The 18,282-nt window shown below is 40.8% G+C and overlaps 1 protein-coding gene across 3 annotated transcripts in view; it reads left to right on the forward strand.

The window, feature by feature from the left end:
* plxna2 (plexin A2) overlaps positions 1–18,282 on the forward strand; it is a 166,775-nt gene that overhangs the window by 112,218 nt on the left and 36,275 nt on the right. For all 3 annotated transcript variants that reach the window (XM_086278460.1, XM_086278458.1, XM_086278459.1), the window contains 9 exons: positions 614–728; positions 1,800–2,000; positions 2,680–2,776; positions 3,043–3,242; positions 10,641–10,792; positions 13,998–14,115; positions 15,309–15,445; positions 16,592–16,759; positions 17,927–18,020. In XM_086278460.1, the coding sequence (XP_086134586.1) occupies positions 614–728; positions 1,800–2,000; positions 2,680–2,776; positions 3,043–3,242; positions 10,641–10,792; positions 13,998–14,115; positions 15,309–15,445; positions 16,592–16,759; positions 17,927–18,020 (1,282 nt within the window). The remainder of the gene's footprint in view (positions 1–613; positions 729–1,799; positions 2,001–2,679; positions 2,777–3,042; positions 3,243–10,640; positions 10,793–13,997; positions 14,116–15,308; positions 15,446–16,591; positions 16,760–17,926; positions 18,021–18,282) is intronic.

Consider the following 18,282-nt stretch of genomic DNA (forward strand, 5'->3'; position numbering starts at 1 on the left):
GGAGACAACGAAAGAGAGAACCAGTTGTGACAACCCCCCCCAGCCCACCCCTTTTGAACAACTGCTCAAAAATACATAGCACAGTAAAATCTCATCACAGTCTATTAAAAGTGAGTGCTGTGCTTGCCTTGGTTTGCTTTAGTAACATGCAGAATAGCATGTCTTGTACCTAGTATTTTCCCATCAACTGGTTTTCTTTGGCCATTCTTGTTTTGACTCATCTCACCTTCTGTTCATCTATATAGTTTCTATATACAGTGTTGGAAAGTGCACGTTTATCCTCATTACTGCTATCTTACTAGTATAACACCCCACCTCTCCATCTCTCTCTTTCTTATTGTGATTGTGGTGTCCTATTCACACATGTCACACGTATTAATATATGGTAGAGGAAAATGTATGCAGGGAGAATTTGGCCTAGCAGCTATTAGGTACTGTGCCAACCACAAGGGCACAACAACAGCAGGTGCCCACTTGGGACATGAACTCATTTCCTATGTGGCACTTCCCCCTACTTTGGCAAACTCGTTGTCCCTCCTTGACTGCACTGTTCTTTTTTTTTTCCCCCTTTCACTCAGTGTGTGCGCATGTGTGTGTTTGTGTGTTCCTGCAGGTGTCTGTCATGTGTGAACAGTGCCTTCCGGTGCCACTGGTGCAAATACCGCAACTTGTGCACCCATGACCCCTCCAGCTGTTCCTTCCAGGAGGGACGGGTCAACGCTTCTGAGGTTGGTGGAACACACATGCACAGACACACGGACTTATAACCTAATCCATCTTTTCCTCTCTCTCTTTCACCCTTCCTTTTGCATATTTGCACTTGGTTTCTTTCTACCTGCCTCCTGCACTGCGTTTCAGCTCTGTGTCAGCCTCGGGGCATGTCTTCAGAAAGACAGCCATCTAAGCTTTTCTATTTCTGAAGTGGTGCTACTCATTCAGAGCTCTTGTTCTCTGCAATAGCAATTAACAGTCTATTATCCTTGGAGTTACTGAGCTTAACATGTCTTAACAATGACACAAGATCATTTTGACCACATCAATAATGATCACTATGTCACTAGCTATGCACATTTACACTACTGGGATTTTAAGTGTTTGCCTTTATTCATTTAAACCCATTCACTTGTATTAAAAAAAACTTGTTAATAATCCCTCTTCTGTACATATATGAGTAGCCCGCTTGCATTGCCTCAGTTCATATGTATTTGCTGTGCATGGCACACAGAGCTTCAGTGGTAAGATTAGATGCAGTACTCACAATTATGAATTAAGACCAGCCTTTCTCTATGACATCAGGAACAGCTATTTTATTTTAGCAACCCTACAATCTAAAGGTATATTTGAATATCGCCTTATGATATTGTATCTATACTTTAATTGACTTGAGATGTAAAGATTCACAAAGCTAAAGGCCATTAAGAGTGAAGCTTCATTGTGTAAAGCCATAAAGGCAGTTTTCTCAGAGTATTTCAAATAGCAACGACCTCCATTATTACTGAATACTTTAAACCACTGACTACTGATACCATTCTCAGTTTTGACGAATTGAGCAGTTTCATAATTCCTCTCTTGAGAATGTGTATTTCAACGCAGCTCATAGCTTTCCAAGGTCACAGAAATCAGTTATAAATTCTAACTTGGAATTAATGTGGAAATTAATTCTACATATTGTGTTTCCTACTTATAATCATCCTCCTTTTTCACCATTATTGCAAAGTTCTTTTGTTCTCCTTGTCTTGCTAAACATGAAAGTGGAACGTTTTTCTTTTTCGTGGACCCTCTCTGCTTTATCCTTCCAGGACTGTCCCCAGCTAGTGCGCTCTGAGGAAATTCTGATCCCAGCAGGCGAGGTGAAGCCTATAACCCTGAAGGCCAAGAATCTGCCACAGCCCCAGTCTGGCCAGCGGGGCTATGAGTGCGTCCTGCACATCCAGGGGGTCAGCCACCGAGTCACTGCCCTCCGCTTCAACAGCTCCAGTGTACAGTGCCAGAACAGTTCGGTAGGTTGTGCGGTGCCTTTTCACATTGAGACAATATGAGTGAAATTGATGATGTGTAATTTGATTTGTCTGTAATTCTCCATTATATAATTACGCACACATTTTAAATACTGTATACAAAAACAGATAATGGCCTGAATCCCATACCATGTGTATGCTTGTGTGTGTGTGTATGTTATTTAGTTAGTGGAGAAATAGTAGCCATCATCATAGATAATTATACAGAAGAAGACTGTAGCACGAGTCTGCCTTCAGAAGTCAATATACTGCTGACTTCTGTAGTATATTCCCAGAGGTACCACAGGCATGCATGTTTTACTTTCCAGTCTTTCGCTCTCTCCTGCACACACACAAACACAAACACAAAAACACACTTGGGCAATGAAAGTCAGGCTAGAGTTAAGCGCATGGGAGGCAGTTAAGCACAGCATCAATAAAGGCCAGAGGGAAGCTCAAGCTCCTGCCCAGCTGTCCCATATCTTGTGGCTTTTCACTTTGTCTGCTCCTCAGATACTGAGATGATGTAAGTATGGGGTAATATTGGAAGGACACAGTACTGTCTCCACTTGGGTTCACGGGGATTCAAATTCCCAGACTTCCCATTGAAATCCTCCTCTCTTTTCTGCTTCTATCCCAATCTCTATCTCTTTCTCCCTCTTCATCACTCTGTGGCCTCTAGTATCTGTATGAAGGAATGAAAATCAGTGAGCTTCCTGTGGATTTCTCAGTGGTGTGGAACGGCAACTTTATTATTGACAACCCAGAAAATATTAAAGGTAAGAACAAAAGATGCTGATGTCAATATCTGCTAGAAAATAGGATGGACGCTGTCATTTTTGGGATATTTTTGTTGGTGCAAATATTCCATTTTTTTGTGAGAGGTCACAAAAGCATTTGTATGTATTCATGTCAAATCATTTGTAGAGTATTTAAGAAATTTGAAAAATATTTTACTCATAGCAGACTATCTACCAGTTTTCCTTTTAACAATAACAGCAATACTTATTGGTATGTTCACTGTATTGCCCATGTCATCCCACAGTGCACTTGTATAAGTGTGCAGCCCAGCGGGACAGCTGCGGCATGTGTCTAAAGGCAGAGAGGAAATTCCAGTGTGGCTGGTGCAGTGGTGAGGGAAGGTGTACACTGAGGCACCACTGCCCCCCCATCAACCCTTATACAACCCGCTGGCTGAACCTGTCCAGCAAGAATGTGAAGTGTACCAACCCACGCATCACTGAGGTCAGTACCTATAATCCCTCGTCTGTCCTTCCTACCTGCCCACACAGATCCAGCGGTCAATCGATATGTAATTATCAGCTTCCGTTGCAAGGTGTGTCTTGCATCTTGTCACAGTTCTTTCACAGAGGGTCATGAGGCGCTCAGCTGAGACTGTAGAAGTATACTTAAAATTCAAAGTTAACAGCTCAGACAGCTTAAAACGGCTTAATAAGACATTGTCATCTGTGCCAGTGGCAAGGCAGTTACAAAGTGAAAAACCTGTTCGGTATTCTCCAAAGCACATCATGATCACTAAATTGCAGCAGAATAAGAATACACTTGACTCTGGCATGCTGTTTTTTAACATTTAAGTTGAAGCGGTAATAGCGGGATTCTTTAAAGAGATGGATAGGACCTCTGATAAATTAAAATTTTTATCTTGTACAAGATAGAACAAGGTGTTGCATGAGAAGCAGCTGTTCTACTCTACTTTGGTTTTGTGTGGACTCAGAAAGAATGAGAATAAACCTTCAATAGGCTCCCTACTGTGCTTGGCCCACCAAATGCCTGCACATCCTTAAATGTTTGTTGCCTTTCTGTCTGTCCTTTTATCTTGCCTTTTCTTTTTCTGTGTTTATCTATCTTTATTTGCTTAAAAACAAAAATTATATGTATGGCTGTTTATGTACCTGTGCGGCTATATGTGTTATACTCGCAGGTGCTTATTCTTATGAGAGTTCTTTTCATCTTCAGGACTTATCCAAGGGCAAGGACACACAAATACATGCACGCACAGAAATAGAGCTTGAGATTTGTAGTTTTAAAGGGCTGTCTCTTTGACATCTGCTTTCTCTTTGTGCATAGGCACAGCTCCCTGCTCATAGATTTTAATGTCTTTTGTCCTCACACAAGGTTATTCCAGCCCTTTGAAAGTTTCTTTGGCACCAATAACTGTTAAAAAGGGAATTTCACAAGCAAGTAATCGTAGTTTTTTTTTAATTATCTTTGCATCCATAACCAAGTGAATGAGCGGTGCTCCTTCTTGTTTTTTCTGTCATGCTGAATTTTCACAGACATGACTAGAACCCAATAGCTGGATGTCCTCCACATCAGCAAGATCGGGATCATGACCTGGAAGTGCTTATTTGTTTTCCACAAGCAGACCTTTGCTTACTCAAAGCCCCCACTGTCGGTCTGCTGTCACAGAGGAGTCAGGCCAGGAGGGGCCGACTATTTAATTAGCTTGGTAACACACCAGTGCATTGTGGTTAACCTACCAGACCTATCTGCCTCCACATTTATTCATTTAGCTTCTTTTTCCTCCACTACATACCCACATGTAACTCTAGCCAATTAAAAACTGAAGCTAACAACTTGGGTAATTGATTTGCTATACTACACGCAAATAATCACGAAAAATAGGCAAGCTGATGAAGTCCGACCGATCTTCTTTTTTCTTTTCCCTGCTGTCTTATACCTCCATGTTTTTTGTTCTTGTGTCTCTGTGTTTAACTGTTTCTGACTCTTTTTGCCAAATTACATCCATTATGATGAGTTTGAGACTTTGACACATCATGCAATGGGACTTGCAATAGTGAAGAGCACAAAAGAAGCAATAAATAAAACATGTAACCAAAAGTAAGCTTAAACATTGAGAACCTTGCATTACTATATCTATACTGCATCTATCAGTTGTCCAATGTTTAAGCAATGATGTCAAAAGCAAATCTGAAAACTACAGAATGTAACAAACCGGTTTTGAAATGACATGGCAAGCCAAAGGAAAAAGCTCACAGGGGAAATGACTGGCATAATTATTATTTTTATATTATTCTTCAATTAGCACTTCTATCAAAAACCAGTGATTGACAATATATTACAGAAGCAGAGCTACACGGTCAGTCTTTCCGTTTAAGTGGAAGAAAAATAAAAAACTACACTTGTGAAAGTATGAATGGTTTGGGTGAGGTGAAACGATTCAAGCAAGACAACAAAAGACTGAGGGGGAGATGTAAAGTCATCAAAGGTGGGAAGAACAAAGGAGCCGGGGAGTAGGGGGGAAGTTTGGGCGTGGGGGGCTCCTGAGGCCAATCTAAAATCAGATCTGTTTATGGCTGTAGGTGGCAAAATCAACTCTGCGTGAGCATGTACTTCAGACAGACACACCTATTTTCTACTCATCATTGGTAGTGAAGCCGGCGCTCATCATTCGTGCGTCGTCCCCCGCCCCCACCCCCCTCCCGTCTCTCAGTGATTACAGTTTCTTTAAGAAGCCGACATCCCCCTGTTGGGCTGAATTTATTAATAAATTTGGTTTTGATTGTATGCACCAAAGCCCCCATCAAGAGCTGATTTGTATACATACTAACACATTAGTAGATGTGCCTTCCACAAGATAGGCCTTTTGAATAATTAATGTTTCTATTAAGTGCCACGGTGCCTCCCACCACGGGCCATTAATATTGAAGAGATGTAAGCCCCTGCTAACAGCAGAGGGAACAACATCAAATGAAGCTGGGAGTTAGATGGGCATATGAAAGGCGTTTCCTCAATACGCTTCGGCCGTGGTTTCTGTATGAGTTAACTGTATAGCAAAGAAGCTCCCCTGCCTCTAGTGACAGTAAATATAAACATCTAGCTATAGCCTTAGAAAAGAAAAAATATGGGATTCCTTTTTTCTCTTTCTTCCTCAAACATGCAAGTGAATGCATGCTTTTTGTTGATATTTTGAACTCCACGGGGATAGCAGGCCTGTCAGCTGTTATCAGACTACAACTGAACTCTGCTTACTGCTGTAACCCCGAGAGTGCTTCTGTACTGTATGGATGCTGACCTTTATTAAATCTGCCAGCTGAAGAATAAAATATTGCTCAGCACCCCACAGATTCACATGCAAACCAGATGATAGGTTACAATTCCCCATTCAAATCACAGGTCTTGTTTTTTGTTTTTTTTTACATAGTCTTCTTTTGTTTTTTACTTGTTTTCAGCTCATTTTCATTGTGACCAATATGTCTTAGCCTATTACAAGACATTCAAGACTCTATAAAGTATTTAGGATGCAGTTTGTTCTGGAACAAGCGATCAGTGGGGTTTTATGAAGCCCATTAAATGCTTCTCACAATTAAATGTGACATGCTAGAATTAGTCTGAGCTAAGAATTAGTCTGAGTGGCAAGACAAAGAGATTATCTGCAAGCTTCTAAATGATATCAAAGGTTGTTTAATTTCAAAAGCCAAACATAGAGCTTTGGGAAAAACAGAAATCTCCCACTGTGGTGTTTTTAAGGGCATAAAAAGATCGTATCCTATACAGGGAGTGCAGAATTATTAGGCAAGTTGTATTTTTGAGGAATAATTTTATTATTGAACAACAACCATGTTCTCAACGAACCCAAAAAACTCATTAATATCAAAGCTGAATGTTTTTGGAAGTAGTTTTTAGTTTGTTTTTAGTTTTAGCTATTTTAGGGGGATATCTGTGTGTGCAGGTGACTATTACTGTGCATAATTATTAGGCAACTTAACAAAAAACAAATAAAGGAAAGGAAGTTGCCTAATAATTATGCACACCTGATATAGGGTGTTGATGTCATTAGACCACACCCCTTCTCATTACAGAGATGCACATCACCTAATATGCTTAATTGGTAGTAGGCTTTTGAGCCTATACAGCTTGGAGTAGGACAACATGCATGAGGAGGATGACGTGGACAAAATACTCATTTGCCTAATAATTCTGCACTCCCTGTATATCTAAGCTTTATTGAAAGTAGATAATAATGAACATACAGTAGATTTTTTTCGTATTATAGATTTTAATAGTAAATGAGGAATATTATTATTGCTGAATTCCACCGGGCTCGGTCAGCTGCCGTAGTTACAGTGACATGCTTGGCTTGCATAGCCCGAAGGCAGCTCGGTTGGTGTATTGCACTCTGCTCTATGTATTGAGTTTAGCATTGGCTGCATCAGCACATCTTTCCCCGCCATTACTTCAGCTGAATATGTCAGCACCACGCTGACAGACAGCCCCAGGTTATTCACATTGAAGCCCATTTCTCTCTGTCGCCCTAGTTTTTGTTATTTCTCAGAATAACAAGGTGTCTTCTCAAAACTAGCCAGCATTTTTTTTTTTTTCTGGAAATTGATTTCTTGTACATCAGAATGTCTTTTTTTTTTTTTTTTTTTTTACTTAAGCCATGCATTTTTATCTCTAATGATTCTAGTGTTTTTTCATTTATTCTTTTCATGGCCTTTTGGCCAGAGAGAGATACATTATGCCAGAGCGACTGCATGAGTAGGAGCAGGGAGAGTGGCTTGCAAGCTGACTGCCTGTTTGCTGGGAATTACCCTCTATTGACAGTGTGACAATGCCAGGCGGGCAGCAGCACTGCTGCTAAAAGGATTACATAGGGAGCATGGCATGGCAGCACTGGGTGGGAAAAGGGAGCTGGGGCAGAAGGGCGTGTGTGTGCATGACCAGCAACGCTTCCTTTTCCCTTCTGAAATACAGTTTGGTAAAGCAAAACAAGCAAACTAGAGGAAGAGGAAGATGTGTCACATGGCCTGGGGAGATAAGATGATGGATGGGAAGAAAACAAAGAGAGTGATGCAAACAAGATAATTTTGCAGTGAAATATAAACACAAACCTATGCTACCAGATGATAGTATATATGACTACTTTTATTTGTCTATAAAGACCATTAGAACTTTTTTTTTTTTTTTTTTTTTTTTTTTGCCTGTCCCGTTTGGCTCTTTTGCATCAGAATTGTTGTCTAAAGGCAAAGAAAGATGCCCAACAGATTTACTTTACCAAACTGACCATCCCAGCCTTGCCGTAATGGTCCATTTGATTCACCTTTTATTGTTGATTTTATTTTCACTTACTGAATATGGGACAGACTTGACTGGGGGAAAGAAGGGGAGAAAGAAAGAGGGAAAGAGAAACAGCTGAGAAGAGGGACAGGGGAGAAGGGCAAAAGACAAAAACCAACAGAACGGGCAGAGAAAAAAAATGCATATATCAATCACCTGGATCACCTGCTGGGAAAGAAAAAAGAAAGCAAGCAGAAGAGAACAAGAGTAATAGAATAAACAACATCACAATGATATATGGGAATATGACAGTAAATACTAAATGTTAAACATTATTGTGCAGCACATAAGATCAACAGAACACAGTGTGCTTTGAGGTAGGAGCCAAAAAGGGTGTAGTTTGTGGGTGTGATCACCCGTGTGTACACCTGTGAGCATGGACGCGCTTGTTTTTTGTTTTTTTAAAAGGTTCCTTCATGTAATAATCTGCTAGAGGGTGTGGGGGGGCCACAGCCCCGTCCTCCAGGGCTTGAAGCAGGTATGGAGGAGATCAAAACTCCAGACATCCAGAGGCCCCCAGAACACAAGAGACCAAGGAAGACCAACAGAGGGGCAGCCGCGCCACTGTCCCGGAAAGAGCTGAGGAGAGTCCCAGATGAGGGCTCACTCAGCAGCCGCGGAGCAGAAGCCAGGGGGAGTTGCAGTGACGCGCCCGTGAGCTCCGCCGGCAGCCAGCTGCGCCTGAGTGACCGAGCCCCAGGCCGAGAGGCCGGGGGCACCCCACCTCCGAAGTGGCCCGAGCGAGCCCCAGGCTCCAGGCCCCGATAAGCGGCCGCCAAGGAGTGAGCCGGTGTGTACCTGGACGCCCATCCCCGGACCATTAGAACTAATGTGATTGGCAATCAAATCAGTCTTGTAAACAAAAAAAAATTCTTTATAGATCTGGTTCCTTTGTATGTGTTAGAAATGCAGACACAAAGACAAAGAGCAGAAGTTCTCTTATGCCTCACAGCCTGGTGCATCTTTGAAGTGATAGTTTTTTTCCATGATCCAGATGAATCAAGGCTCTGTCTGTCAGTGGGGAACTCAGGAAAATGGGTTTTCTGCGTGAACTGGACTATCATCATGTCCTTGGTCCACCATGGGAAGTGTCCATTTCAGTCTCTAAGTAGAAGGAGGAGGACTCCCAAGCTTTTAGCATGCCCGTCTGTGATACAGCACTGCTGTCCTGTCACCGTCCCTGCCTCACCTGTCACCCGTCTTGTCTGATGGGACCGAAACTGCGTCCACTTCCCCCCGCTGCTCACCCCATTTTCACTCTTCTTTCTTCCATTCCCTTCCTCTTCGTGCTTTTCCTTTCTTTTTTTCCCCTCCCTTGTTTTCTCACAGGCCCTCACGTTGCTTATGTAACCATCACTAAGTCTACTCGAATAGCTGCTGCCATCGCCTGACATGGATATATTTAGCCATTATGTTCCCCCCTTCTATACCCTGCATGCCCAAGCAGTGCTAAAAGATTCATGTATTCAGGCCCCTCAGGCGTTGCAGTGACACACTTACTTTACATCCAGAGCAATTAATGTCCACTGAATCTAGATTACAATGCCAGCATCCCACACGGAAGCCACAATGCCCTAGTGGGTGTTGGGGGTGGGGATAGAGGGTGTACAGCAAGTCTTAAAGGCTTGCCATCACGTGGGGGTTTGCAGTTCAGTGAGCGGGTACAACTGACTCTTGTTTTTTCCCTTCTGCTTGCATGGTCAGTAATAGCGTATTGATTGTTTGCATAGCAGCCCCACACAGCAAAGTGACAGTCTATCCTCCCTGCTGCCCTCCTCTCTTGGTTTTTCTGTATTCCTTTGGTGACTGCACAGTATTGCCTACTCTTTTGGTCTTTTTTTTCTAACCTTTTTTCCATTTCATTCTGTGTTCTCGTTTTTGTTTTTACTCCTCCTCCTTATCTTGTCCTCTTGTGTTTAAATGGCTGTGTGATGGCCAGGTTGGTGCCTCAACAGGACTCTGCAGCACAGAAGGCACTGTGCCACCCTGTGCCAAGGTCATGCTGGGCAGCCATATTGCATTTTATGAGTAGGTGGTCTTCGCTAATCATTAGTATCCCCCCTTGTTAGATTTAACATCCATGTTAAGCAGGGTAGATTCTGAGCAGGTGGCTTTGCTGAGTGTTAAAAACAGCTTCGTCTTTATCCCAAAGTTCCTTTTTTTTTAAAAGATTTGCTGTTGCAGGAGAACGAAATTGCAAAAGAAAAAAAAACCTTTGTATTCACTGGTGATTATGTATGCATGGTGTGTGGATGGGTATAATGCCACATTTTAACAAGAAGAGCTGCAAAACAAGTGTCATTAGGTGCTGTTGTGATTAGAAGTTGCTCTTGGCACAGTGACTCATGGCATGTTCTGACATTTTGTGGATGTAGGACTGGGGAGTACACTTAATTGCTTTTACAGCCACCTGGACCAAAAGAGCATATTTACCCTTGAGCACATACAGAAACCTGTACGCATTTATGTGTTTCTATAAACCCGCCGCATCCCTGAAGACAAAAACATCATTTGATGTCTAGTTTCTCTCCAACATTATAGGTAACACCAGTGGCTGGACCCCCAGAGGGAGGCACCCGGGTGACCATCCATGGCACAAACCTTGGTCTGGCTTTCTCAGATATGGTCGGCAATGTAGAGGTGGCAGGAGTGAGGTGTACCCCTGTAGAGGATGGCTACATCATTGCTGAACAGTAAGTGATCCAAACAGGAATGATCATTTCAAAACTATTGCTAATACTTATTATTGATGGATAACTACACAACATTTAATTACAAACACAATTATTCCTTCAAGTTAAGTGAAAACATGACGTTTCTTCCAACCAACCCTCCCAGTTTATAAGCAGATCTCATTTGCAGAAAGTGTATATGTACATTGTATGTAATAACAGTTATTTATAGGAATTGCTGCACACGGTGTGGCCATATGCCCTCTCACTTGCTAACAGTAGCAAAATATTCTAAATGGACTATATTTGCTGTTCCTACAAGTGTATAAAAGTAGGAAAAAACAAAATGACAGAGTGACCGAGGTTTTAAGTAATTATTCAGTAACTTTAAAAAAAAAAAAAATTATAATTTATTTCATGTTCTTTTATTTAATTAATATTGAACATAGGGATGCATTCAATCCGTTATTAACTCTCATAATAGCATGCATCTAGCCTTAGGTTTTGATACATTATTTATGTGCTGTAACAGCTAATAAGCTCTAAACTATATATGTGTGTTGCACAATCTCCCGCTTTAATGAAGACTGGAGCAGGTCCAAACAGTCTGGTCTTGACATTGCTGTTTTCCCTCCCTGCAGCACAGTAGCCCAGTTCTCTCTGTGTAGCTCATCTAGTCAGCAACAATCCCATAACAGCTGTGTGTGTTTACTTGTGTTTACCTCCTTAATTGTCCCATGCTGTGTGTACATCATGGTAAAGTCTGTCCCGTTCACCCTGAACTAATGAAACGTGGCCCATGCTTCCCAACTTGCCCACCACCCCCTTGGCTAGACACACAAACGTGTGTAGACTTAAAGACCCAGCGCCTCATGGTTGTTTAATCTCAGGTTGTGTTAGCCCTCCCAAGATAGATGTATGTATAGATAGTGTGTTAGTTTACCCTAAAAATATATATGTACATATTTAGACTAGGGTTAGGTTGAGTTGCCTTTGGGAATTGAGCTTCATTGTTGAGGGAAAGGCAATACTTCATTATAAAAAAAACTATTCTATTATGATTTTTAAGCATTTTATGCAGAAGGAACAAAAATACACATTATGGAGCAATTACAGGTTAGATAATTGTACCACGGAAAATCAATAGGATATGAGGAATAGTCTATTAAAATAGTACAACATTGCTATTGTAACCTTTATTATTGGACCCTTCAGCCACCACAGCTCTCTAGAAATTTTATTATAATATTTATAGTTTTCTTTAGGAGAGACAAGTACTCAGAAATAATTGGCTTTTCTTTCAGTTAAAGTGAAATTCTCTCTCTACTGACTTTAAATCTGTAAGAAAATGGTGTTAAGAATGAAATGTATAGCAATTCACTAAAAAAGATGACAGGCATGAACCCACATGTGAATGAACCCACACACCAACACCCATGCAGCCTATCACTGGCATGATTCTCAGAGGAGCCTTTAACCCTAATTTTTTCTTTGACCTACTTGTGCCCTCAGAAAGAGAACAGCGAAGCGTGATGCCATTGCTATAAGTCGCATAGTTTAACTTCTGCATGGTGTTACAAAGACATATCTCGCAGTCACATGTGCACACTTGCTACTACTGTTTACTGTGATGCGGTAATAAAGTAGTAAAGCTATAACAGCTCACATGGCATAGAGTATTTCTGTGGTTCCTTGCCCTGCATTGAGTAGCTGTATAGCTGTAATTAAAATCCACTTGGCTGTAGGAGACACTTTGTGTGCAGCACACTGATCTGACAGCACTTTAATGCGATTGGGGACAAGCTGGGGAATTCATTTATATGGCGGGTAAAGAAAAAAAAATTGACTGTGCAAAATTAAAAAACTAACCTATAACCTTTTAAGTCCAACTTTGAAGGAGATGAAGTCGTCCAGATGATATACTGAGCTGGACTTTTATTCAGCACCTTTGGATTGTATTTTGCCTCTAGGTTCATTATGCGCATGTCCTTAGCTGACTGTTGGTGTTTGTTTTGAGTCTTAATTCAGTCATCAGCCACCCTATGATGGACTGGACTATACAAAAAAACATACATATTTATGTGTCTTTTATGTTACTACTTCAGAGGTGTGTGTGAAAGCTACTCCTGCTTTGAAGAAAAAGTCTGAACTTTTGTTTGTTCCTTTTTTCCAGCTGTCAAAAAGTACTTTTTTAAGGACTGAGACTATTCTGCAGCATTTTTTGTTGTAGATTCCAAACTGAAACCTTATTTGTATGAATGAATTTTAAAAGTAACCTGCAAGTTTGTTTGTTTTTTTTAGCAGACTTAATTGCGAAGATCCACAGAGAAAATGAATGATAAATTTAAAAAAAAAAACCCCACAAAAAACCCAACTTATTATCATAAATCTGTAACTTTGCAAATGGCCAGTACAGTTTTGCTTTCAGGTAGGAAGCAAGCGAGTCTCTGTTTTTGTGAGGTGCAGTAAGAGGATATTATTAGGTTTGTCAGCAAGTAAATCCTCCTTTAGCTACACTCGTCCACATAGCTCATCCAACAAAGCTCTCAAAGTCATTTGTTGTAATTCAGATGATCAGTGCTGGAGAAACAATACATCTGCTCTGCTTCATCAGCTCCGCTCCTACCTGCCCCTGCCATCTGCTCCCCCACATATTCCATCTCTCTTTCCACACTGTGATTGCTTCTTGTACTTTATTACTCCCTGGCACCAGCGATCAATAGACGCTCTCATTTTATTATGTCATTCGATCTAGTCACCTGCAGTGCTGGGAGATACCTGATCACATGATATGATGGAACGGTATTGATCTTGCTGCATGATTAACATTAGTCTTGCTGTACTGGCACAGCACCACCACTGTTGGGGAGGGCTAGCTGTTAGTGGGAAATTTACTACATTCAGGTGCAGCATGCTGGAGTGCCAAAAGAGGAGCAGACATGGTCTCATTTAAAGATTGTCATCGATGTCTGACTGTGTCATGTAATGAAATGAATGAAACTACAAAAGATATTGTAATTAGAGCAGAAGATATATCAATATCAAGCAGCGAAGTGCTTTGAATATTCTTTTCTACAACGTTGCTTAAGCATTAAATCGTGAAGACCATGTTTAAGTTTAATGTTACTTTTTAAAAAAAAAATTGAATTCCCGCTTCAAGTATGGGAGTATACTTCTGTTCCTGAAGTCATTTTAATTGGAAACCCATTTTAACTGTCTTTTGCAGGATCGTATGTGAGATGGATATGGCCCATGCGGACAGTATGCCGGGTCCAGTACAGCTCTGTGTCGGAGAGTGCAAACCAGAACTCCGGGCTCGTTCCTCACAACTCTACTCCTTTGTGGTATGAGTGTAATTAAACTCCATTTGTATTGTATTCTGAAATAACACTTGTGATCTAGCCAGTATATGGCTAAAAAGAATCTATGTACAACTAACTAAATATATTATATAACTATATATATATAATTATATATTATATAATTATATAAATAGCCATATACTTAGTATATGGCTATTTCCAGCTTTTATGTACAGTCTGTGTGTACTTGCCATCCTCACACACTCGCACACATTTCCTTTTCTCAGATATCTGCTGTCTACCTGACCTGCACCTAACAGTTAATCTGCTTTCTCATTAGCACTCTCTCACACCTTCACAATTAGCACTCTTTTAACTATTAACAGCAGTCAGTAATTACTGCTGTTGTTTTCAGAGTACCTGCACTATCCTGCATGCTGGATGTCACACGTCGCTGTCAGTTTTGAGTTTTGTCAGCATGATGCTCTTGGCTCTGTAACACAGGCTTGGCCACTTTTTCTCACCAGTGATACGGCTGCTACTCTGGGAAGCAGTGGAATTCCTCTGAGATTACTTCACAGAGCTTAGAATTGGCAACGCTTACAATTCCCTTCTATTGCAGTGCACCTAAAAAAGACTGCATCATCACAGGAGCATTCTTCAGACAAGACATATTCCCTACATGACCTTGTAGACAAAGGGACATTGTAAATGACAGTGTGCATTTAGTCGCTTTTAAAATGGTTGTTTTATGTTTGTTCAGATACAGGTGTGTGCACACAGATGCTTTTATGTGTGTACGTGTGTTCCTGTGTATGTGTGCTGTCTACTTGAATATTACTCCATCTGTCTGTGTGACAGCATCCTGGCTGCACGCCGCTGAAAGCATTCGTTATTTTCAGATTGTCTTTAAAAAAGCTCCACTCAGATGCAACCCAGCAATGCAGGGCACCCAGTAGTGGAATCTATAAGAGGACACTAAGGCTTTATTGTACTGCAGTTCACTGCCATCACTCTGACAATACGAATAACTGTAATTTGCTGGAAATTTGTGATAACACTGAGTGTTACAACAGAGATGCTTCCCTGCTTACTGTAAAATGCATATATCTTTTAATCTGTCTGCTGGTCTCGTGTCATTTCTTCCTGTTCCTTTCCCTCATTTTAAATGACTCTGACAGTCTGTCTTAATGTCTCTCTTTCTGCATCTGTGGTTTTTTGTTTTGTTTTTTTAGACTCCAACTGTCACAGGCCTGTCTCCTAGAAGAGGTCCAGAGTCTGGGGGCACTAAAGTAACTATAATGGGAGAAAACCTCGGTGCCGGCAGCAGTGTCAACGTTAAGTTTGGAAACCAGACATGCGAGTTCTTTGGGTGAGATCTTAATCTCCAACATAATTGTCCTGCATATGTGCTGCTACAGAGTCTGCAGAATGAGGAAATGCACATCATGGTGGAAACACGAAACGTTTATGTTGATATTGTGGAGTTAAACTAATCCAGTCACCATAAATGCCATGAATTTCCATACATAGCACAAATAGCAGTTTCTCATAGTATAAAAATGATTTGAATTAGTTTAGCTAAGTTTTTGCCCTCCAGCATAACTGTCAGAAAATGTTGGCTATATGGCATGCTATTAGCAATTTTTAAGAGTAAATAAATAAATAAAACAACAGCTTGTGTTGTCAAGATAGTGATTTATTCACATTAAATAAGCAGCATTTCTATGTCTTTATTCTTTTGTTTTGGGGTTTTTTTTCCTTTGATATTATACTGCGAATACCCCCCAAGGGGAACCTCTTTATACCTTTGTTAAAACTTGTGTAAATTCTAATAAGGTTTTGATGACCTACTGCATCAAACCTTGTAATAATATCTTCCTTTTTTTATCTAGCCCCATCCTTCTCATTCTCTTCATTCTCCCATTCCTAATTAGTTTATCTGTTCTCCCCCATCCCTCAAATTTTTTAATTCTCAGTCTCGCAAGTTGCTTCCATTTCTCTACACCCATCCCTCCTGCCGTCTTTTAGTTACTCATACATGCCCTCTTTCTGATTTCCACTCCTGGAGGCACCTATTTTAAGCCCTGCCACAGTGTTCTGACTGTAATGTTGTAAGGTTGAGGAGTCAAGTAAACTTTAATGAGATATGGGGCTAATTACAGCTTCTTCACTGTATTCCTGTCATGGGAGAAAGAGGTAGATGTGGGCCTGTTCTACTACAAGCACTCTACTAATGAATTTGGACAAATTCTGAGGGTTTGTGTGTAGATCACAAAGTCTTGTACAGGGAGGAGAAAGCATGTTTTAGAAGGATGTATGAGAGCTGAAAGTACTGACTGCATGTTAATGTGCACTGAGTGCACCTGTTCGTCATGTTTTGAGTGGGATAATTACAGAACAGGTCTCACAGAAAAAAATAGTATGTTTTTTTTGCTCATATAAATCAAGTTTGTGTCTTCTCATATTCATTCGTTTTGCTACAGATTTATATAGGTGTTCTTATTTTTTTGTGTAGAAGGACAAAGACAGAGATAGTGTGCTACTCTGCCCCTTCTCTGTCTGGAGTCGGCCCAGTTCAGATCAGCGTCAGCGTGGATCGTGCCCAAATCAGAGAGAGCCTCACCTTTGAGTACACAGAGGACCCTACTGTACAGCGCATTGAACCAGACTGGAGCATTGCAAGGTATGCACATTCCTCAGATTGTATGTATGAGAGTTTTATTCGTGTCCTCAGCTCCAAGCCAGCAACAATAAACAGACGAGTCAATATTGCATTTTCAATTACTGTTCGGTTCTTTTCCAATTAGTCTGGAATTGATAGAAGAAGTGAAGCTCACTGATTGGAGAGGATGGGCACTTTTGAGACTGAGATTCTCCTACTGAATGCAGTGTCGATCCATGTGTTGAACGTCTTTGGCAGATAGATACACAGACATAGAAGACTACTAATTAAAAGGAGGAGAGGGATGAAGATGAAACAATGGCATAACAGAACAATGTGCTATCAGAGGTGTGAGTCCACAACAGATGGCGTGAGCTTAGAGATGGAGAGTATGGCACACTGCAGCAAAATCGTGACAACACAAAGGGAATAGGAGGAATAACGAAGGGAGAAACTGATAGGAACCACATATCTGTTTTGCTTTCTTTGTGTTTCGGAAGAGAAAATAAATTAAATTTCCATCTAATTCCATTTTAAATTACACAGTGTGAACTGATTTTCAATGTCTCAAAAATTGGAGCTCAAATTGTGTAGAAAGACAGAAAGAAAAGCGAGCACGGAGCAGTTATTTTGCATAGTTGCTGAGTGTATAATCTATGGACGCCACGGACAGCACACAGTCTGTCCACAGTAACTCACTACTGGTACAGTGATCTTTACCCTAAACCTTTATTCAGCAAACCACATTGACAAGTGCAACAGAAAAACCATTTTTAACAAATCCAACCAGCTACAGGAGGGCTGGGAATTCAGCAATTTTCCACCTCCTCTGTTTATGCATATTAATATATTTGAGCTGTCTGTTTTTTATTTATTTTTTTGCGCTACTTGATTGTGAATAGTAAAAACATAAAAAATGCATCTCTAATCACCATCTTCCATGGGCTGTTTTGTCCCAAATTAACCTTTAAATGGCTTTTGATATGAAGCTTTTTGTTCCCCAAGTGATGGGGAACACTTTGAAGAAACAGATCAGAGTTAGAAAGTTTACAATAGGCTTTGGACTGCTGCGGGTCTTTTTCTCAGATATTCTCTTTCTTAGTCTGCACAAAATGAAATTCGGATCTGACAAACATGATTATAAAAACTCCTGTAATAAATTTTGTCTAACTTCTTCCATTTATTCAGCGGTCACACACCCCTGATGGTGACGGGAACTAATCTGGATGTGGTTCAAGAGCCCCGGATCAGAGTGAAATATGCTGGCCGAGAGTCTGTCAATGTAAGAATCACTCACTATTAATCTGTTTTCAACCACAAAGTCTCTCCTGTATGTGTAGTAGAAATCTTCTACTGTACTACTTCCAGCTTGCCATGCTATATAAGCAGCTAAGTGACATTTACTTCAGGTAAAATGGTCCTTAACAGGCCCTCTAGCCCTCTACGCTCTCTGATTTATGCTTGATCCCAGTCTTCTTGACCCCAGAGCATATAAATATTGCAGCTGTTGGTGAGAGTGATCCACATGCACTATTTAATATAGA

The sequence above is a fragment of the Aulonocara sp. 'chitande type north' Nkhata Bay genome, linkage group LG20, assembly GCF_057382095.1.
Source record: "Aulonocara sp. 'chitande type north' Nkhata Bay isolate Kocher_YH1m ecotype deep benthic linkage group LG20, A_spYH_male_GT1.1, whole genome shotgun sequence".
In the NCBI taxonomy this organism is placed as follows: Eukaryota; Metazoa; Chordata; class Actinopteri; order Cichliformes; family Cichlidae; genus Aulonocara; species Aulonocara sp. 'chitande type north' Nkhata Bay.